Source organism: Leptonychotes weddellii, chromosome 5 (genome assembly GCF_054177405.1).
Source record: "Leptonychotes weddellii isolate Sample4059 chromosome 5, ASM5417740v2, whole genome shotgun sequence".
NCBI classification, from domain to species: domain Eukaryota; kingdom Metazoa; phylum Chordata; class Mammalia; order Carnivora; family Phocidae; genus Leptonychotes; species Leptonychotes weddellii.
The window spans coordinates 129,131,569-129,154,623 of record NC_138373.1 but is presented as its reverse complement, the minus strand read 5'-3'; the positions used below and the strand labels follow the sequence as shown (position 1 = coordinate 129,154,623).

The 23,055-nt window shown below is 34.3% G+C and overlaps 1 protein-coding gene and 1 non-coding gene across 2 annotated transcripts in view; both read right to left on the bottom strand.

Moving 5' to 3' along the window:
- LRRIQ1 (leucine rich repeats and IQ motif containing 1) overlaps positions 1–23,055 on the bottom strand; it is a 181,256-nt gene that overhangs the window by 13,694 nt on the left and 144,507 nt on the right. Inside the window, exon 23 of the mRNA XM_081818979.1 lies at positions 378–510. Coding sequence (XP_081675105.1) covers positions 378–510 — 133 coding nt within the window. The remainder of the gene's footprint in view (positions 1–377; positions 511–23,055) is intronic.
- On the bottom strand, positions 10,575–10,680 carry LOC115938360 (U6 spliceosomal RNA). The gene has a single exon (XR_004073497.1). It is a non-coding gene; the product is annotated as a U6 spliceosomal RNA (small nuclear RNA).

The following is a 23,055-nucleotide window of genomic DNA, read 5'->3' as shown; positions in this document are numbered from 1 at the left end:
GGCAGCACAGTGTTGAATTATAATTTTAACCGCCATACGTAAATGATAGAAATGACACAAAATAAAATATAACCTCTAATACATATGATATTTATAAACAGTTAATGGACACCATGCATTTTACTTTATAAAGTAGAATCATTTGTGCGGTTCATCTGTTGGTTTTAAGCATTACAGAAACAGAGTTCTCAAACATTTTAAGGTGAAAAATATAGAGTGATTAAATCTATTCTATAGAAGAGGCCTTTTATAAACTGGCAATGGGTGTATTGGCCTTTGACTATAAAGTCATGTTTGTTTTAGCACAATTATCCTAGGTTTCACTTTTCAAGATGTGTTTACAATACAAAAATCTAATTTAAAGGAAATGACCTCACCATTTTATATTTCTGGAATTAGTTGTTTCATGAATCCCAACCTGTGTGTGAAGCCATTGGTATGTGTATTCTTTACTCCTTTCTAATTTTTCATTTGCCTTGGTATCCTTGTAGGTAAGTTCTTCTTCCTTACCTGGGGAAAAAAATGGAAGTTTTATCTGTTATTTAAAGAGATTAAAATTTGGCCAAGTAGTTGTCTAGGCAAACAATTTTATCAAAAGAAAGAAAAAAAAGACTAATTCATGGGAGCTTAATCATCTGTAAGAAAAATGTCAGTCACTTACAGATTAAGTAATCTTCCTGCTTGAGTTTCAAACTCACCTATTTTGAAAAATAAAATGTTTCGATGCAGCCAACATCTTATAGGACTTGCTTTTTTTAGTTTTTAAATTAAAAATTCAAAGAATTATTTTTGGTAGATAATAGAATTCTAGTATAAAAAGAATATCTGTCCACTATGATGTCTTTTCAGGCTTATTTTAAAGTCTAATTGTTCTTACACTAACCTTATACATACGTAGAATTCATAAATTATGTTGAGGGTATTTAAAACAGAGTTTTAATTTTGTATATAAAACTAAGCTTGCTTTGTGTAAGCTAATACAATATTTTAAACTAGGAATATAATTATATAAGGTTTAGGGAACCTGTTCTTATGCCAGAGTAGCTATTTCAAAAAAGGAGGTGAGGAAGCATAATATAAATGAATATGGGAAATATGCAAGGGGAGAAATTATACAAGGTAAGAATACAAGGTAACAAATATAAAGAAAGAGTAAAGAAAAACAAAAAAAATAAAAATCCAACCCTTATATTTAAATGTAAAATTTATACATTTGTGTTTTTTTTAAATCTATAGATGTTACTACTATGACAATGCCATGCATTTCAGAATTACACCAAAGACCTGCTGTTTTAGAGCCTTACTCCATGGACTAGATCTTTTTTGGAGCCATTATCATGTTTAGGGACTTACTAGCTTTGTAGGATTGGCTGACAGTACACCAGAGAAAGGTACCTCTTGAAAACTAACTCATGGTAATCAAACTAACAAGAATCCTATAATTTAAAACCTAATATTTTATATGTTGATTTATTAATTCTTTCACTATAGATCTTTGTACACAGAAAAGTCACCATATATTTGCAAGTTGTTTGGAAAACAAATGAAGCATGGTGCTTCGAATGCTTGGTGCAGTTGCCATACCCAGTCATACCTATACATAAAAGGTTAGCATTTGTCATTCTGAATATGTTGGGAGCGATACATCTACCATGTCTCTTTTCCTGAAAAGTTGCTGCCGAAATTAGTAAAATGACTCTAGTTCAAAGAGATATTGTAGCCAGTTCTTAGAAAAACTAAAAATCAGCATGTTTATTTCTCTAGACTCCATGTTACTTAGCAAAGTTAACTTGCTGTTACTTCTCATGCCACCTTATGTTTCTAAAATGGCCACATCTTTTGCATCCTGAGCTTAAGCCAGGCCCTCCATATTTGCTATATTGGAGGAACAATTACTTCACATGCAAGGGCTGACCATTGAATCCATGAGCAGACACCATTCTGGTAAGTGGCCATAGAGGTTATACAGAAACTATAAGAGGGACTCAAACAAAGGGAACATTTGGCATTGCCACGTCCAGTTACTGCACAGCATTAAGTCTTTTCTCTAGCAGAGTTCCAGCCTTTTATCCACCTTTCTTGGCTGACCAGACCAGATGTTGGACCCATAATTGCAGTGATAGAAAAAAGTGAGGACTCAGTGACCACTGATAATCAACCGAGCCCATAGCTAAAAACTTACCTACTCTTGATATGTAAAGAACCCTTTCGTAACAATTATACTTTTAGCTAAAAATAAAAATTATCTGTCTTTCTGTTTTTTAAAATAATGACAAATACTTGCAATAATCACTTTTTACAGTACTCATTTTGGAAAGTTTTCCTCAACTCTACAATAACACTCCATAAACCTTAAGTGGTTTTACATCAGAGTTCAGCTAAGGTTCTAAACAACAATCCCTGAGTAAAGATGAGAGATTTCACTGTAAAGGTCCAGTTCATATTAACCATTTTAACCCTAAGGCATAGACTGGTAGATTGGCGTGTGCTCAGTGTAATAAACAGAACAAGCATATTGGTGAAGTTGGCTGGATGTACCTGAAGATACTGTAATTTATATGCTGAAAAAATTGATTCTGTTTTGGCTAAAGCATTTCAGGATTATTCCTGTCATTGAGAAGAGGAAAATTAGATTAACTCTTTTAAACTTGTAGAAGCTCTGTTTTTAGCATCTCACACCGGAAGAATAATGGTGATTTGGATTACTTAATGGATGCTTGTCATTAGTCAGGATGTCCAGTAAAATCTTTCCATTGTAGAAGAGGCACCATTCTACCTGCAGAACTCAAACTGCTTTACTTCCTGTCCTTTACTACTTTTCTGGGTCTTGCTTCATGAATTTCTGGAATCATAACCTAAGAAAAAAAGGTCTTTCCTTTGATTCCTACTGTCCCCTAGTAACTGCTGGCTACATATGCTCCTTTTCTTCAAAACACAAATTTGAGTAATTTTATTTAAACAAATTGTTAAATTTTTTTATTATAAAAGGAATACATTCTTATTATAGACAATTTAGAAAAGTAGAGAAAAGTAAAAAGTCAAAAAGAAAAAAAAAAGGAAAGAAAATCCACAAAAATCCCACTATCCAAAAATAACCCCTGGATAATATTTTTTAAGGCATTTCCTCGTAGTTCTTTTTTTAATAGATTTTTTTTGTTTTTGTTTACATAAAATTGTATGTATTCTATACATCCTACTTTTCTGTTAGTACTATAAAAATGTATTCTATGTAATGGAAATCTCATCCTAAACATAATATTAGTTGTTATACACTATGATATACCAACTTGTTACGTGATAGGTTTCTAATTATCTATTTAATTGATCTGTTTTTCAGGTGGAATTAAAGATAACATCTATAAAACTTTAAATATTTTGAGAAACGATATAATCTATATTGTCAAATAGTTGTAAAAGCTTTCACCAATTTACCATAGACTATTGGAGATTACTCATTTCACTGAGTCCTTGGTCAACACTGGGATATTAAATATTTTTAAGTTCTTGATAATATGACAAAAATGTTGTCTAATGTGGACTTAATTTATACATTTTTACTGCTAGTGAGATTGAATGTTATTCCACGATTACTTATTAATTTTAAACCGAATAGTGTAAAATACTTTCTTGTTTTCCCCAGTTCTGCTGGATCCTAATATTTCTCTTTCTGTTTTTAATTGACCATTCATAATCCTTTATCTATTATCACTGGTGCAAATATTTTCTCTTGCCTATTGTTTGATTTTAGTTTCTATTGTACTTTCAAAAGGAGCAACTTTCTTTCTAGGCATACAAATTTATTGCTAAATATCTTCTAAACTACAAGTTATTTTCCCCTCATAATTTATAGGTTCTTATCTCCCAATTCAATAAACTCATGTAAAATAAGATATAAGTTTTCAGGGACAAATTCTATACTCTTTGAATACCTTCCCTTTCACACTAAAAGATATTGGTTAACAAAATTCTTTTAAGAGAAGTCTACTCCTCGTTTCTACTTCTTCACTTTCCATTCCCACCTTAATTTATTGCAATTGAAATTGTCCTTACTGAGCATTGTCTTAATCTAACAAACACATTTATTTCATCTTAATTGACCTCTCTGCTGAATTCAACTACACAGGTCATTTCTTTTGTCTTAAAACTCTCTTTTCTGCAGGACATTGAAACACCAGACTTCCAGTGCTCCCTTTCATGCTTCTTTATAGATTCCTTTAGATGTGTTCCTCATTCTACAAGTATCTAGGACCCCCACACCACCCCACTCTGCCTGGCACTGCACTGACTTCTGATGATAGTCAACCAGATAGACATTGCGTATTACTTCATGGGGCTGGCAGCTAAGTATTGCCAGCTTCTATTTTATTCCTGTTCTCATATACAGCTGAACTTCAGAATCACAGCTTGTTTTTACCATCATCATCCTACTAAATCTGTTTTGCCTCCTGAATTCCCAAGTCATCCAGACCAGGTAATCTGGAGTCAGCCTTGGCTGCTCATGCCTTACAGTACCAACATCTAATCAGAAACTAGATCTAGTCTACCTGCTCGGTATGTCACTAATAACTGGCTCCTCCTTTCTATCCCCACTACCCATTTTACTTCAGGCTCCATTTTGAAAGAAGTGAGCAGCCTTGTACATGGTGACGTAAGTGCAAAGGTACCTTTCTGACCTATCACAGTAGAAGAGGCACCCTTTCTCCTAAGCACAGTGCTTTCAACTCTGCTCTGGATCCCAACCTTTTCATAAAATCTAGGATCTCTTATTTATCAGTATTTTCTTTTCTTCCATATTTCCAGTATCTGTCAGAAATGGCTTTACCTTCCCCTCTAGCTACTCTTCTCTCTCCTTCCCTAATCAGATAAACTTGAAATGGTAGACAAAGACCAGTCTCTGTTGACTTATTACAATTCATGCTCCAGCTCACTGCAAGATGCCTTCTTCTTCATTGGAACTGTTCACATCAAAATGACTAATACTGCTAAATCCTTAGGACTTTTTGAAGTTACTATCTTACTGACTCCTCTATAATATTATTATACATTGTTGTCCGGTCCTTCCTTCTTAAAAGTCTTATTTCCTTTGGATTTTGTTTCATTACACCTTCTTGTTTTTTCTCTGACCTTTTGTCTAAACCCCAGTCTCCTGCAAGGGCTCCTCTTCCCTTGTCATCCCTTCTGATCTCAGGATTCTTTTTTGGGGTTCGAACCTGGCCCCATTTACTCTTAGGCTATACTTTTCCTGTATGAGGATATTCATTCAACTTCTTCAATCACCTTCATTATTTCCTTCTGAAACATGTATTCATCCAAAGCTTCGACACTTAGACATTCTACAGATAATATATACTGAGTATGAAAAAAGCTGAACTCATGTATTTTCCTACCTTTTACAAGGTCCCATAATGCTACCACCATTGTCAATATATAAGTCAGAAACCAGAGTCTTGTACTGAACCAGCATTCATCCTCACCCTACAACTGCGTATTTTACCTCCTAAATTCTTTTCAATCTCAAATTTCCTGGATTTCTGTTGCCACTATTTTATGTTAGGCTATCATCATTTCTTCTGAATTACTATAAGAGCCCTCTCACTGTTTTTTTGTTTTTTGTTTTTGGTTTTTTGTTTTGCTTTGCTTTGCTTTGGTCTTGCTTCCATGTACCCATCTCCATACTGCAAATGGCCTAGCTAAAATACAAATCTAATATCACTGCTTCATAGGTTAAACTCCTGGTTCCCCATTGCCTTTGGATAATGTTCAATTTTTTTCTTTTTTTCTTTTTTTTTGCATGGCATATAAGCCATGCATATACATTCAGACACATCTGTTAGGTTCTTGCCTCAGTCACTCAGATATGTTAGAATTACTCAAAATGCTCTCTTTTGCCTATAGGCCTATGCGTCAGATTGCCCACTTTGCCAATGGTGTTTTTTGCTTCATGTCTTCAGGACATGACAGTTTAGAAATTACATTCATTGGGGTAAGTCCTTGATCTTCCAACACTGCATTTATTACTCAAATTAAGTTGGAGATGCCCTCTAAAGGTTCCTATAGAGACTCCATGATAGCATTTATTACATCATATTTTATTTTCCTATTCATGTGTCAGTTTTGCCTACTATAAATAAGCTCTTTAAGGGGTACACAGTAGGATAGTGCTCAAAAATATTTGTGAAATAATGGAATAATTGTCATAGTTGATTAGTGGTCTGTCAGTGCCCTGACAAAAGTGGAGCTGGAATTTAGATTTTTAGCATGTAGACAAACCGTTTGGTGCATTGCAGAGGGTAATGCATTCCCATACATAATTAACTTAATCATTATAATAGAAACTTTAGCTCTGAAAGTCATAACTAGTTTGCGATAAAAACTGACAATGAAGGATGGCAAATTAAAAAAAAAAAACTACTACATCATATAAGGCTACTTTATAAAATGTCCACAGTGTACACAGTCCTAGAGGAAAGCAGTTCAGCTTTAAGAAGTTCACTGAAAGAAATGAAGTCTCTTTTGGAATTAATGGAAATATTATTCTTTTCTTCATGAAAAACTAAGTGTTCATTAAACCCATATGCTTCAAATAAATGTTTTCTAAATTACCAGTATAGCATAAATATCCTACATAGAGGGAGATTAAGATTCAATTATCATTTGGGAAATACACAAAAAGCTAATTATTTATATTTTAAATATATATGGCAACCCTCCCATGACTATTTTCCTTTCCTCTAATGGTCTTTCTTAGTAATATAATAAAAACGTATTCTTGGTTTCATGGATAGAGATGAGTTCATCTCCTTACCAAAAGCTTTTGGAGGACATAGTTGCACGATGAGCAAAATGGAAATGTTTTTGGTAACTTTGATAAATGGCTGATTCTATGTATCTCATGCTGGAAACACTAAAAATATGTTTCCATTTTAAAGTGTAAGTGGTCTGTACATGTTTATTAAAAGAAGTTATTGCATCATACCTCACAAATAAATCACAAATAAAATTGGAGTTTGGCATAAATGTTACACTAACAGAATTTTAAATTCATTAACATCTGTATAAATACTTGTTGATAGGGTGTTTATGGCTTCTTCCTTAACCAATCCAATCTGTTGCTGGAAAGTTGACAGCATTGGCATGAAACCAGTAACTCTCTAAGATCCATTTGTGTGTGACAAGCAACATTCCTATTCTTTTAAAATATATTTAAATATGTAATTGATCACTAACAAAAGTGACTTCATGAATAAAGAAGAGGATTGTTGTTGCAAAACTTTAAAAACAGAAATTTTGGGAATAGAGCCAACGCTGTATGTAAGGGTCAAAGGCTAACAGCAGCACTAATCACTCCTTTACATATTTCACTATGTTTTATGGTAGGGAGGCTAAAAAAAAAAAGTATTAGAATGAAAAAATACTTGCTAGTTTCTGATATTTAAATTAATTCTCAAAATTTGTCTGTTTGGGGGTTGGGTGATACATAAAGTATACGAATGACCTTTAGGAAAGTAAAGGAGAAGTTAGTTACTAAATTGTCTTCTAAAATCTATAGATTTTGCAGATACAATTTTCAATATTATAGAGTTGCTATATTTAAGTGAATCCCTCTGGAATAACAGAACCATTCTTTCACAAAGTCTATGTAGTTGTGCATATTAACCAATTATAACAAGTCTTCTGTATTCAACTTATGTATGATTCTACTTGAAAGGATATGTTTTGCCATTTGTATTGGTCAGTTGAATTTAAACTCTTCACTATCTTTATAGTAAAGCACCAAATACTACATAAAGAGTCGTTCTTTAGTTTCTTCTGTGAGAGCCACATAAGTCAAGAAAATTGCAGGTTGTTAAAGTCATGTAGTCATATGTATAGTCATATTAATGTATAATGTGTCTCCATGTTTGCTGTTAACCAGAGCCAGGACAAGGGTAAGTCAAGTGGGGCAAATGAAGCATTTTACCTTAGGCACAAAATTTAAGGAGGTAACAAAAATCTCAGGAATCAAGGTAAATAATATTTTAATGTAATATTTTAAAGTAAAAACTAATGCAAAAATCCTAAACAAAATGTAAAAGTGTTAAATGACAGGATCAGTAACAGTGCTATGCCAAGCTGTTTGGGAACCTGAGATAAAAGGAAAAATAAGTAATACTGATCCTTCACTGTCATGGCATTGGCAGATTTACCCATTTCTAAGTTACAGTAAGTATTAACAGGATATTACTTTTAGAACTACCCAGTAGTCATTGTCTAAGATTGCATTTTACATTTCCAATGAATCTGGCACACCACTTAATTTTTCACTAGAAAAGGCTCTGGAATTTTGACATAATGAGAAATTAATTCTAGGATAAATTAATTCAGTCTATATTGAAGAGTCTACACTTTAGCCATTTATCTGCCTCGCATCTATCTTGCATGTAATAAGTTGTTTTTTTTCACTTACTGTGTAATGTTGCGCAAATTACCTACCTTCTCTCTGCCTCAGTTTTTTCTCCTAAAATGTATATGATAATATAAAGTAATAGAACATGTATAATGCCTAACATATATTAAGGATTTAATAACTAGCCATTTTGCTATTTTTTAAGTTAAATGAATTCTATTATGCATAGCCTTAATGCTGTCTCAGTTGCCATTGGCCAAGACTTAGCTATCCTGGAGGTGAGACTATCTGTAAGAGTCTCTAAATCCAGGCCAAGATCAAGGTTCCAGGGGGTCACTGGAAGGATCCCAGGACTAACCACAAAACTAGACAGAAAAATTTTCTGGGGGGAGTCCAGGAAGTCCTTGTTCAAAGAATTCCAAATCTATAACAGGTATTTTTTTAAATGTATTTTATTTCATAATATATGAGGATTTTAGTGTGTCTTTAATAAAGAAAAGTTAATTTCCAAAAGATAACAAGGATACACGGTCCTAATTGATTTCAAGTTATTTCAAATAATTTTTAGCAATTGCTCAGTAATAACCATGAAGGAGGTTCCATTGACATGATTCTCTCCTGTTTCACTCTCTCAATTTAATTACTCCTGGAAAATATTCCCATATCCAACCTAGACTCCCTCAGGGAGTGTTAATACAGTAGGTCATCCAAACTAGGGCCCCACCCAATAGAATAATGGAGAGGCAGATGATGTAAGTAGGTTGGCTTTCAAAATAACATGGTCATAGTGGCCATATAAATATTACTGCCACCTGTTTTTTGTTTGTTTGTTTTTGTATAGTTGGACTTCAGGTTCTTGACATATATAAAAGCTTCTGCTCTTGGTAAAAAGACATCACTAATTCTACTCATTTATGTATATTTATTAATCATGGGCCAAATATATGGTTGATTTCCTTTACTAGTTTTATTTCAAAAGAAGTCAGTAAGTGGTATTATATTGATACACTGATGATAGAGGCGTGATGGATCCAATTAAACATTTTTTTTTAAGATTTTATTTATTTTTTAGAGAGCGAGCGAGAGAGAAACAGCATGAGAGGGGAGAGGGTCAGAGGGAGAAGCAGGCTCCCCGCTGAGCCGGCAGCCCGATGTGGGACTCGATCCCAGGACCCGGGGATCATGACCTGAGCCGAAGGCAGACGCTTAACCATCTGAGCCACCCAGGCGCCCCCAATTAAACATTTTTGTATCATTGTAATCATTGTTTTTTTATAGCTACAAAACAGAAATACTTATCATACATATGGTTTATACATTCATAATGCATTTCTCATTGACTATTAATTTCTGCCTCTGATGATTTCTCTACCTGTCAAATAAGAATACAGATATGCTTCTGTTACAGACAGCGCTAACATCACATATTGAATATATATTAAAATACTGCTTGCACTATACAAAACTAGTAAATATAAGTAAAAATTGTCTTTCACAATTGTTTTTTAGAGAAAGAGAGAGAGAGAGGGTGGGGCGGGGCAGAGGGAGAGAGAGAGAAAATCTTAAGCAGGCTCCACACCAGCATGGAGCCCAACTCCAGGCTCAATCTCACAACCCTCAAATCATGACCTGAGCCGAAATCAAGAGTCGAATGCTTAAGGGACTGAGCCACCCAGGTGCCCCTTTTTCACAATTTGAATGACAAACACATTAGAGACTAACAATCCTGGTCCAAAATTTATTGTTTCCCATAGGTTCATTTAAACAAGTATTCCCATAGACTGAATATTTTGGTTTTCTAAGTGTATACTTTATTAATGCAGAATTTTTATCTTTCATTATATTTTGTTTAGAAAGATAGATTTTTATTTCATGTAGAAGTTCATTTGTAAATGAATCAGAGCCTCCATTCATTGATTTCACTTTTAATTGAAAAGATAGATAAAAGTATTATTAATCTATTTATACTCTTAATGAGGAAAAAAGTCAAGATAGGCATTACCAGTTTCCTTACAAAATTAATTTTTAGCTTTAAACTACTTATATAAATATTGATTTGGGGAACATCTTTTTTTTTTTGAAGGGGAAATTGGGGGTGGGGTTTGAAGCTGGAAGGGACTTCAATTGGTCAAGTCACTTTGCTTATCAGAGACATAGTTTTGTCATTCATCAACATTAGAAAGGAAAGCAAAATATGGAACACTTTATGAATCTGCATTTTATCCTTGTGCAGAGGCCATGCTAATTTTCTCTATATCATTCCAATTTTAGTATATGTGTTGCCAAGTGAGCACAGAAAGCTCTTTTTATCATTTTATTTTGTTGTGATATATACAATGTACACAAAATATTGCATATAGCAGGTGTTTACAATTTTAGGATTTATAAGTAATTATAAGTATGTAAAGATTATATATTATATAAATTATGCATAAATTGTTTAAAATTATTATATAAATACAAATATAAATACATACTCCATTTGACCTCTAATCATTAAAAAAAAAAAATAGAACACAGCTTGCACATAAGTCCTGTTCTAAAGTATCTTCTCTTAGGGATAACCACTATGCTACATTTTATTACCTTGACTTTCTTGATTTACTTTATAATTTTTCCTATCTATGTATTAAGCAAGCTTTGCTTGCTACAATTCTGTCGGTATTCTCTTGTGTTCATTTGTTCAATATTATTTTGAGATTCATCTTTGTTGCTGTGTATACATGTAGTTCATTATTTTTCAGCACTGTACTATATTCCACTGTATGGATGTATTAGAGTTTATCCATTCCACTGTTGTTGGACACATGGGCTGTTTCCAGTTTGGGACTATTAAGAAAAACACTACTCTGACTATCCGTGTACAAGTTTCTATACAGCAAGCATTTAAGAATGTAATTGAAGGATCATATAAATGCATACCTTCAAGTCCACCGCATGTAAAATTGTTTTCCAAATGGTTGTACGAAATTGTATTTCAGTCAGCAAAATATGAGTCTTACTGGTTATGTGTTTTCCAACAATTAGTTTTTTAAGGCTTTTTTTTTTTTTTACTTTGCAGATTTAATTTGCATTTCTCTGCTACAAAATGAGATTAAGCACCATTTTATATGTTCACAAGTTACTTGGATTTCTTCTTTTGTGAAAAATATGTTAGAGCTTCTTGTTTATTTTTTCTATTAGGCTATTTGTATTTTAATGACTTTTAGGAATTATTTATATATTTTGGATATGAGACCTTTTTGGTTATATGTGTGACAAATATCTTCTCCATCGCTTTGTGTTGTTGTTTCATTACTATTATGACAATTTTGGATTTATAGAGATTTTTAATTTTAATGTAAATATATTTATCAAGATGACCAGTATTTTTTTTAATGTTTTATTTATTTATTCATGAGAGTCAGAGAGAGAGAGAGAGAGAGAGAGGCAGAGGCAGAGGGAGAAGCAGGCTCCCCGCCTAGCAGGGGGCCCGATGCGAGACTCGATCCCAGGACCCTGGGATCATGACCTGAGCTGAAGGCAGACGCTTAACCATCTGAGCCACCCAGGCGCCCCCAAGATGACCAGTATTTTTAAAGAAATAATTCCATATCCAATTTTATATTCTTCCACATTGTCTTCTGTAAATTTTATATTTTTGCTTCTTATATTTAGGTCCTTAATGTGGACATAATTAATTTTTTAGTATAGATAATCATTTAAGTAAGATTTATTGAAAAGTCTATCTATTGCCCACTGATTTAGAATATAATCTGTCTTATAATATCAATTAAGCGTAATGCCTATCAGTTGTAATTTTCTCTACTATTTTACTTTACCCTACCCTACCCTATCTTAGAATTACTACCATCCCATCCTATCTCATCTCATCCCATCCATACCATACCTTCCATACCATACAATACCATGTCACACCACAATATATTCACTGTCTTATTTGCACCAACTCTATAATAAGAGCTTATTAATAATGGTGCTTGACAAGTTCTCCCAATTTATTCACCCTGTTGAGTGTCTCTTGGCTATTTGCAGATTTTGACTTTCTGTACAAATTAGATTCTGCTTGTCAATTCCCATAAATACCTCTTGTGATTTAATTGAGATTGCATAGTATCCACTGTTAATTTTGTTTTTTATTTATTTTACTTTATTTATTTATTTTTTATTATGTTATGTTAATCACCATACATTACATCATTAGTTTTTGGTGCAGTGTTCCATGATCCATTGTTTGCATATAACACCCAGTACTCCATGCAGAACGTGCCCTCCTTAATACCCATCACCAGACTAACCCATCCACCCCCCGCTCCCCTCCAGAACCCTCAGTTTGTTTCTCAGAGTCCACAGTCTGTCATGGTTTGTGTCCCCCTCCGATTTCCCCCGCCTTCACTCTTCCCCTCCTGCTATCTTCTTTTTATTTTTTTAACATATAATTTATTATTTTTTCAGAAGTCCAGGTCTGTGATTCCACAGTCTTACACAATCCACTGTTAATTTTGGAACAATTTAAATCTTTGAAGTTTAGTATTTCAATTCATAGATTTATTTAGTGTTTCTTTAACATTCTTGATAGAGTTTTACAATTTTCCAGATAAGGTCTTGCACATATTTTGTGAGACACATTCTTTGGTATATAATTTTAAAAATACTATCACGGCACTGTGAATTGTGTAAGACTGATGAATCACAGACCTACACCTCTGAAACAAATAATACATTTATGTTAAAAAAAAAAGGAGGTGGGAAGATAGTAGGAAGGGAAAAATAAAGGGGGAGAAATCGGAGGGGGAGACAAACCATGAGAGACTATGGACTCTGAGAAACAAACTGAGGGTTCTAGAGGGGAAGGGTGTGGGGGATGGGTTAGCCTGGTGATGGGTATTAAGGAGGGCACATATTGCATGGAGCACTGGGTGTTATACGCAAACAATGAATCATGGAACACTACATCAAAAACTAATGATGTAATGTATGGTGACTAACATAACATAATAAAATAAAATTAAAAAAAATACTATCACATCTTCTTTATCCATTCATCAGTTGATGGACATTTGGGAGAGGGAAACAAGCCACAGTGACTCTTAATGATAGAGAACAAACTGAGGGTGGATGGAGAGAGGTGGGTGGGGGATGGGTATTAAAGAGGGCACTTGTTGTGATGAACACTGGGTGTTGAATGTAAGTGATGAATCACTGAATTCTACCCCAGAAACCAATATTGCACTGTATGTTAAGTAACAAAATTAAAAAAAAAATACTGTCACAGGTTGAAATTTTTTTCCTTCCTGGTTGCTTGCCTATAATGCTAGGTTTAAGATTAGAGTTAAGGTTAGTTTCAGTATCATATTTTTCTAAGACTTGATAATTTTCTCCAAATTTTCAAATGTACTGCCATAGGGTTGTTCACAATATTTCCTTACTATAGTTTTAGTCTGTATCATTTGTCATCCTGCCTCATTTTCATTGCTGATACTGGTTATTTGTGCTTTCTCTTTTATTTTCATAATCGGACTTGCCAGGAATTCATCAAATTTCTTTCAAAAAATTTAGCTTTATTGCTGAATTGATTTACTTTAAAAAATTCATTGGCTATTGCTTTTATAGTATGATATATAGATTTTTTTATTATTTAGTTATTTTTTAAAATATTTATGATTTTTTGACTCATGAATTTTTCAGATATTTCCTAATTTCCAAGAGAGTAAAGATTATCTAGTTATATTGATTTATCATTCATTTATAGTATTAGTTCATTATTAATACTATCATCATTAGTATTATTGGTATCATTCATTTATAGTTTATTAGCATTATATTCAAAAAACATACTGCACATGATTTCAATTAAGTAATTTTTTAAAAGATTCTATTTATTTATTTGACAGAGAGAGACACAGCGAGGGAGGGAACACAAGCAGGGGGAGTGGTAGAGGAAGAGGCAGGCTTCCCGCTGAGCAGGGAGCCCGATGTGGGGCTCAATCCCAGGACCCTGGGATCATGACCTGAGCCGAAGGCAGACGCTTAACAACTGAGCCACCCAGGTGTCCTTCAATCCTTAAGTAATTTTTGAGACCTGATTTAAGGCCAGTATAAGTCAAAGTTTTGTAAATGTCTTGTGTGCTTCCTCCAGTTGTTGTTTTATGTATGTCCTTTAAGCAAATGTTATTAAATTGGTTTATCAAACCATGTCTTTACTGATTTTTTTGAGTGCTTGTTCTATAAATTAATAAGAAAGATATAATAAAAATCTCAATATAGTTCGGAATTTTTGACTTCTCTTTGGTACTTCTTTAATATAAAATAACAGCATTCATTTTTTTAGAGCAGTTTTAGGTTTAAAACAAATTGAAGGTATAGACATTTCTCTGTACACTCCCTTCCCTTACATATTCAAAACCTCTCCCATTATCGACATACTTCCACTCCCCACCACAGTGGTACCTTTGTTATAATCTATGAACCTACACTGAGACATCATAATCATTCAAAGTCCATAGTTTATATTAGGGTTCACTCTTGATGTTATACTTTCTGTGAGTTTGAACAAATATATAATGACAATGTATCCATCACTATGGCATCATGCAGAGTAGTTTTCACTGCTCTAAAAATCCTCTGTGCTCTGCCTCTTGACCCCTTCTCCCCAATCCTGGCCCCTGGCAACACTGATCTTTTTACTATCCCCACAGTTTTACCTTTTCCAGAATGTCACATAGTTGGAATCATACATATAATAGCCTTTTCAGGTTGGCTTCTTTCACTTAGTAATATGCATTTAATGTTCCTCCATGTCTTTTCATGGCTTGGTAGCTCATCTACTTTCATTGTTGAATAATATTCCATCGTCTGATGTGCTACAGTTTATTCATTTATCTCCTGAAGGATGTCTTGGTTGCTTTCAAATTTTGGCAATTATGAATATAGCTGCCAAAAATATGTGTGTGCAGATTTCTGTGTGGACATAAGTTTTCAATTCATTTGAATAATTACCAAAGAGTGAGCTTGCTGGATCATTCAGTAAAAATATTTCTAGTTTTATTTTTTTTAATTAAAGATATTTATTCATTTGAGAGAGAGAGCAAATGAGAGCACAAGCAGTGGGGAGAGGCAGAGAGAGAGGGAGAAGCAGGTTCTCCGCTGAGCAGGGAGCCTGATGAGGGACTCGATCCCAGGACCCTGAGAACATGACCTGAGCTGAAGGCAGACACAACCGACTGAGCCACCCAGGTGCGCTATTATTTCTAGTTTTATAAGAAAGTTCCAAACTGTTTTCCAAAGTGGCTGAACATTTTGCACTCCTATCAGCAATGAAAGAGTTCCGTTGCTCCATGTCCTTGTCAGAATTTGGTGTTTTCATCATTCCAGATTTTGGCCATTCCAATGGGTGTAAAGTGAGATCTTGTAATTTGCATTTCCTTGAGGACATAGGATGTGGTACATCTTTTCATATGCTTATTTGCCATCTGTATATTATCTTTGGTGAAGTGTCCTTAAGGTTATTGGTCCATTTTTTAAACTGGGTTATTCATTTTCTTTTTGTTGAGATTTAGAAGTTCTTTGTATATTTTTGATAGTGGCCATTAATTAGATAAATGTTTTGCAAATATTTTCTCCCAGTCTATGGCTTGTCTTCTCATTCTCTTGACATTGTCTTCAGCAGAACACAAATTTTTAATTTTATTGAAGTCCAACTTATCAATTATGTCTCATGCATAGTGCCACTAGTATTGTATCTAAAAAGTCATAGCTATGCCCAAGGTCACCTAAATCTAGATTTTCTTCTATGTTATATTCTAGGAGTCTTAGAGTTTTGCATTTTACATTTAGGTCTGTGATCCATTTTCAGTTAAATTTTGTGAGTGGTATAATGTCTGTGTCTAGATTCATTTTTTTTTTTTAATATGAGGATATCCACTTTGTTCTTCCACCATTTGTTGAAAAGACAGTCTTTACTCTGTTGTATTATCTTTGCTCCTTCATCAAAGATCAGTTGACCATATTTGTGTGGGTCTATTTCTGGGTTATCTATATTCTTTTCCATTACTTGTTTATTCTTTTGCCAATACCACACTGTAGGTTTACAGCAAATCTTGAAGTCAAATATTGTCAGTCCTCTAAATTTGTTCTTTTCCTTCAATATTGTGTTGGCTATCCTGGGCATTTTGCCTCTTTATATAAATTTTAGAATCAGTTTGTTAATATCCACAAAATGACTTGCTGGGATTTCATTTAATCTGTAAATCAAGATAAGAAGCACTGAAATCGGGCGCCTGGGTGGCTCAGTTGGTTAAGCGACTGCCTTTGGCTCAGGTCATGATCCTGGAGTCCCGGGATCGAGTCCCACGTCGGGCTCCCTGCTCAGCAGGGAGTCTGCCTCTCTCTCTGACCCTCCCCCCTCTCATGCTCTCTATCTCATTCTCTCTCTCAAATAAATAAATAAAATCGTAAAAAAAAAAAAGAAGCACTGAAATCTTGCTAATATTGAGTTTTTTTATCCAGGAACATAGCACACTTATCAATTATATTGAGTTCTTTGATTTATTTCATCAAAGTTTTGTAGCTTCTCTCATACAGAATTTATACATATTTTGTTAGATTTATACCTAAGCATTTAAGTTGGGGGTAGCAATGTAAATGGTTTTGTGTTTTTAACTTCAAACTTCACTTATTCATTACTAGTATATAGGAAAGTGATTGGCTTTTATATATTAACCCTACATCTGAAGCTTTGCTATAATTGCTTATTAGTTTCAGAAGTTTTCTTATTGGTTCTTTCAAATTTTCTATATAGATGATCATGTCATCTGAAAAAAAAATTCATTTCTTTCTTCCTATTCTGTATACCTTTTATTTCCTTTTCTTGTGTATTGCATTAGTTAGGATTTCCAGTACAAGGTTGAAAAGAAGTGGTCAGAGTCAATATACCTGTCTTGTGCCTGATCTTAGTGGGAAAACTTTGTATTTCTTACCATTAAGTATGATGTTAACTGTAAGGGTTTTGTAAAAATTCTTTATCAAGTTGAAGAAGTTCCCCTCTTCCTGGTTTATTGAGTTTTTATCATAAATAGGTGGGTTTTGTGAAATGTTTTTTTGCTTCTATAGATATCATGTGATTTTTCTTTTTTAGCCTGTTGATGTGATGGATACACTGATTTTTGAATTTATTTTTTTTTTAGGATTCTTTATTTATTTGAGAGAGAGAGAGTATGAGCAGGAGAAGGGGTAGAGGGAGAAGCAGACTCTCCACTGAGCAGGGAGCCCAATGCAGCGCTCGATCCTAAGACCCCCAGGATCATGACCTGACCAAAGGCAGACACTTAACTGACTGAGCCACCCAGGTGCCCCATGATTTTTGAATGTTTAACCAGCTCTACATATATGGGGTAAGTCCCAATTGGTCATTAGATAATGTGTAATGTGTATAATTTTCTTTATAAATTGTTGGATTTGATTTGCTAATATTTTATTGAGGATTTTCTGTATCACATTATTGAAAATCCGTAGTTTTCTTTTCTTGTATAGTCTTTGTTTGTCTTTAGTATGAGGTTAATTCTGGCCTTACAGATGAATTAGAAAGTATCCCTTCTGCTTCTATCCTTTGAAAGAGATTATAGAGAATTTGTATAATTCTTTCCTAAATGTTTGATAGAATTCACCAGGAACCCTTCTAGGCCTGGTACTTTCCATTTTGGAAGGTGATTAATTTTTGATTCAATTTTATTTAATAGATATAGGCCTGTTCAGCTTGTCTTTTTCTTATGCAAGTTTTAGCAAATTGTGTCCCAAAGAATTGGTCCATTTCATCTAAGTAATCATATTTATGGGCATAGCATACCTTTATTATATTTTTTACTGTCCATATAATCAATCAGTAGTAATGTTCCCTCTTTTATTTCTGATATTAGTAATTTGTGTCCTCTTTTTTTTTTTTTTTTCTTATTTAGCCTGGCCAGAGGCTTATTAACCTTTTTGATCTTTTCAAAGGACCAGCTTTTGGTTTCATTGATACTCTCTATTGAATTCCCATTTACAATTTTGTTGATTTCTTCTCTAATTTTTTTTTTCTTCTGCTTACTTTTGATTTAATTTACTCTACTTTTCCAGGTTCCTTAAGGTAGAAACTTAGACGATGGATTTTACATCTTTCTTCTTTTCTAATGTATGCACCCTTTGTTACAAATTTCCCTCTAAGCACTGTTTTTGCTGCATCCCACACATTTTATAAGTGGTATTTTTGTTAATTTCCATTAAGTAAAAAATAGTTTTTTTAATTTCGCCTAGTTTAGTAATGCTTTCATTTCTCCCTAAAGGCTGTTTTTTCTTACATTAATATAAGGATGCCAGCTTTCTTTTGGTTAGTGTTTTTGTGGTCTATTTTTCCCATCATTTTGCTTTCAAACTTATTGCACCTTTAGAATGTAAGTTTGGCTTTTGAATTTTAAAAAATCTAGAAGCAATTGCTATCTGCTAAGTTATTTAACTATTTACTGTAATGTAAGTACTGGTATATTTGAGTTTGTATACACACACACATTTAAGTACGTATATATAAGATATATGTGTGTGTGTATCTTATTTTCTTATTTTGTGTTTTCTATTTGCCTGAATACACTATGTTCTTTTTTTTTTTTTTAAGAGGGAGAAAGGTGGGGGAAGGGCAGAGGGAGAGGGAGAGAGAGAATCTTAAGCAGGCTCCACTGCCAGAATGGAACCTGATGTGGGGCTTGATCTCATGACCCCGAGATCATGACCTGAGCCAAAATCAAAATTCAGATGTTTAACCAACTGAGCTATCCAGGCACCCCTGAATATACTATGTTCTTTTTCTTTACTTTCTTGGCTTCATTTTGGATTGAGTGCTTCTTTTATTTTATTGTTCTGTTTTGCTTTTTCCCACTAGTGTGGAAATAACATTGTTTGTATATATTCATTTTAGTTTTTATCCTGGAAATCATAATATATATGGTTAACATAATCTAAAATTAACAAATTTTTCCCTCCTCCTAGGGAATTTAAGAATCATAGAATATTTTAACTCAACTTAGCTCCATTTTGACTTATATGTAAATTTTATCTGATTTGACTTGTGACATTTAATTTCACTTGTGACATTTAATTTCACAAGATGTGATTATTGCTAGTCATACTGTCAATTTATGTTTGATTTTACCAACATATTTCCTATTTCTTATTTTTTTCTATCTTCTTGGCACATGGATTTTTCATCTGGGATTTTCTTGAGAAAAGGACTGTTCCTTTAAATAAGTTTCTTTAATAAGTGTCTATTAATAGCAAACTCAGTTTTTGTTAATATGAAAATGTCTATGGTGAGGTCAGCTGGGAAGATGGCAGAGTAAGAGGACCCTAAGCTCACCACTTCCCATGGATACAACTAGATAACAACCATAATTAGCATAAATAACCCAGAAAATGACCCAAAGACTGGCAGAACAAACTCCAAAACTAAAGGCAGGGAAGAGGCCACATCAAAGAAGGAAAGAAGAATGAAGGACAAGGAGAATGAAACAGACTATGGATGTCCAGTTTAAGGAGGGAGCTGGTGGCACAGAGAAGGGTAGAAAACAGAGTCACACCAGGGAGCCCACAAATAGGAAGGACAAATTTCCATAATACTTGCCTTTGAAAGTGAAAGGGGCTGAATTTTGAGAGTTCTTAAAACCAGTGGGACTTGAAGCCTGGAATTTTAAAAATCATTGGGCTTGGCTCTGGGAGAGTGCAGACAGCCTTAGGAAGTGGAGCCCCCACACTTAAAAAGACAGTATGACAAACAGCCGATGCAGTTACAGTGTAGACCCAGCATTTGAAAAACGCCAGGGGCAGATGGGAGGGAGAGTGATCTGCTCATCTCAAACTGTAGCCCAGAAAGACAGCAATCATGGGGAGACCTCTCCAGGAACAAAGGAGTTGGCAGGTGCCATTCCCTTCTCCTCCCCTCCAGCATAAACAACAGTCACCTGCAGAAAACAGCATGGTGCCAACACTCAATTTTTGTGTGCACCAAGCCCTGTGCTTAAGTGGATCTGCCCTTCCCAGTCATTCTCTCTTCAGTCCCAGTGCCACAGGTCCCATCTTCAGAAGACTGGTGCAAACCTTGTTAACACCACATATCCTGATCCACATGTTGTGCAGGACTCAGTTCCAGAGGTGGCAGGGGCAGATCGTAGGCAGACCACCACACACCTTGCTGGCCATAAGACGCAAAAAGAGCCTCTGCAGACCACTGACTTGAAGGAAAAAGAGGCCAAGACTCAATAGCAGAGCATATGCAACACACAAAGGAGACACTCCCTGCAGCACCAGGACCTGGGGAACAGGACCTCTTCTTCATAAGGGTATTATCAATAAGAGCAAGAGAAGTAGCTGACTTTCCTAACACATAGAAACAGACACAGAAAGTCAGACAAAATGAGGAGACAGGGAAACATCTTCCAAATGAAAGAAGAGGACCAAATCACAGCAAGAGACCAAAGCAAAACAGATATAAATAGTATGCCTAATAGAGAATTTAAAGTAATGATCATAAAGATACTCACTGTGCTGGAGAGAAAAGTGGAGGACATCAGTGAGACCCTTAACACAGAGATACAAAAAAAAAGAACCAATCAGAGATGAAAAGCATGATAAATGAAATTAAAAATACACTTGATGAAATAAATAGCAGGCTAGATAAAGGGAGGAATGAATTAATGACCTGGAAGACAGAGTAATGGAAAGTAACAAAGCTGAGCAAAGGAGAGGAAAGAGAATTATGCAAATTGAGAATAGTTTCAGGGAACTCAGTGACTCCATCAAGTATAATAACATCCACATTGTTGGGATCTCAGCAGAAGAAGAGAAAGATAAGGGAGTAGAAAATTTATTTGAAGAAATAATAGCTGAAAATTTTCCCTAATCTGGGAAAGGAAACATATCCAGTTCCTGGAGGCACAGAGATCCCCCAGAAATTCAACCTAAGGAGGTCCACACCAAGACACATAGTAATTAAAATGGCAAAAAGTAGTGATAAAGAACAAATTTTAAAAGCAGCAAGAGAAAAGGAGTCAGTTACCTATAAGGGGAAACCCCATGAGGTGCTAAGATTTTTCAGCAGAAACTGCAGGCCAGAAAGGAGTGATGTGATATATTCAAAGTGCTGAAAGCGAAAAGTCTGCAGCCAAGAATACTCTATCCAGCAAGACTATCATTCAGAATAGAAGGAGCTATAAAGATTTTCTTACACATACAAAAACTAAAGGAGTTCAGGACCACTAACAAGAAATGTTAAAGGGGACTCTGAATAGAAAGGAAGACCGTAGTGAGAGTATGAAAAAGAAAAAAATACAAAAGCAGTAAAAATAAATATTTCTTTCAAAATCAGTCATGGGATTCATAAAATAAAAGGATGTAAAATATGATACCATATACCTAAAATATTGGTGAGGGAGAGGAATAAAGAATGGGTTAAACTTAAGCATTCATCAACTTATATAGACTGCTATATGAAAGATGTTATATGCAAACCTAATGGTAACCACAAATTAAAAACCAGTAATAGATATGCAAAGAATAAAGAAAGAGGAATTTAAGTATATCACTAAAGAAAGCCAACAAACCATGAAAGAGAGCAAGAGAAGAAAGGAAACAGAGAAAATCTATAGAAACAACTACAAAAAAGTAACAAAATGGCAATAAATACATATCTATCAATAATTACTTTGAATGTAAATGGAAAAAATGCTCCATTCAAAAGACATAAGGTGATGGATTGGGAAAAAATTGACCCATCTGTATACTGCTTATAAGAAACTCATTCAGACTGAAAGACACCTGCAGATTGAAAATGAGGGGATGGAGAAACATTTATCATGCAAATAGATGCCAAAATAAAGCCGGTGTAGCAATACTTACATTGGACAAAATAGACTTTAAAACAAAGACTGTAATAAGAGACAAAAGGACACTATATAATAATAAAGGGGGCAATCCAACAAGAGGATATAACAAAGGTAAATATTTATGCACCCACCATGGGAGCACCCAGATACATGAAACAGTTACTAACAAACATAAAAAAATAATTGATAGTAATACAATAATACCAAGGGACTTTAACACCCCACTTACATTGATGGACAGATCAACCAAGTAGAAAATCAACAAGGAAACAGTGTCTCTGAATGATACACTGGACCAGATAGATTTGACAGACATATTCAGAACATTCCATCCTAAATCAGTAGAATACACGTTCTTTCAAGTGCACAAGGAACATTCTCCAGAACAGATCACATATTAGGCCAAAAACATGTCTCAACAAAGTCAAAAAATTGAAGTCATACCATGTATCTTTCCTGACCACAATGATATGAAACTAGAAATGAACCACAAGAAAAAATCTGGAAAGAGCACAAATACATGGAGGCTAAATAACATGCTACTAAAAAATGAATGGGTCAACCAAGAAATCAAAGAAATAAAAAAATACATGAAAACAAATGAAAATGAAAACACAACAGTCCAAAATCTTTGGGATGCAGCAAAAGTGGTTCTAAGTGGGAAGTTTATAGCAATACAAGCCTACCTCAGGAAGCAAGAAAAATCTCAAATAAAAAACCTAACCTTACACCTAAAAGAACTAGAAGAAGAACAAACAAAACCCA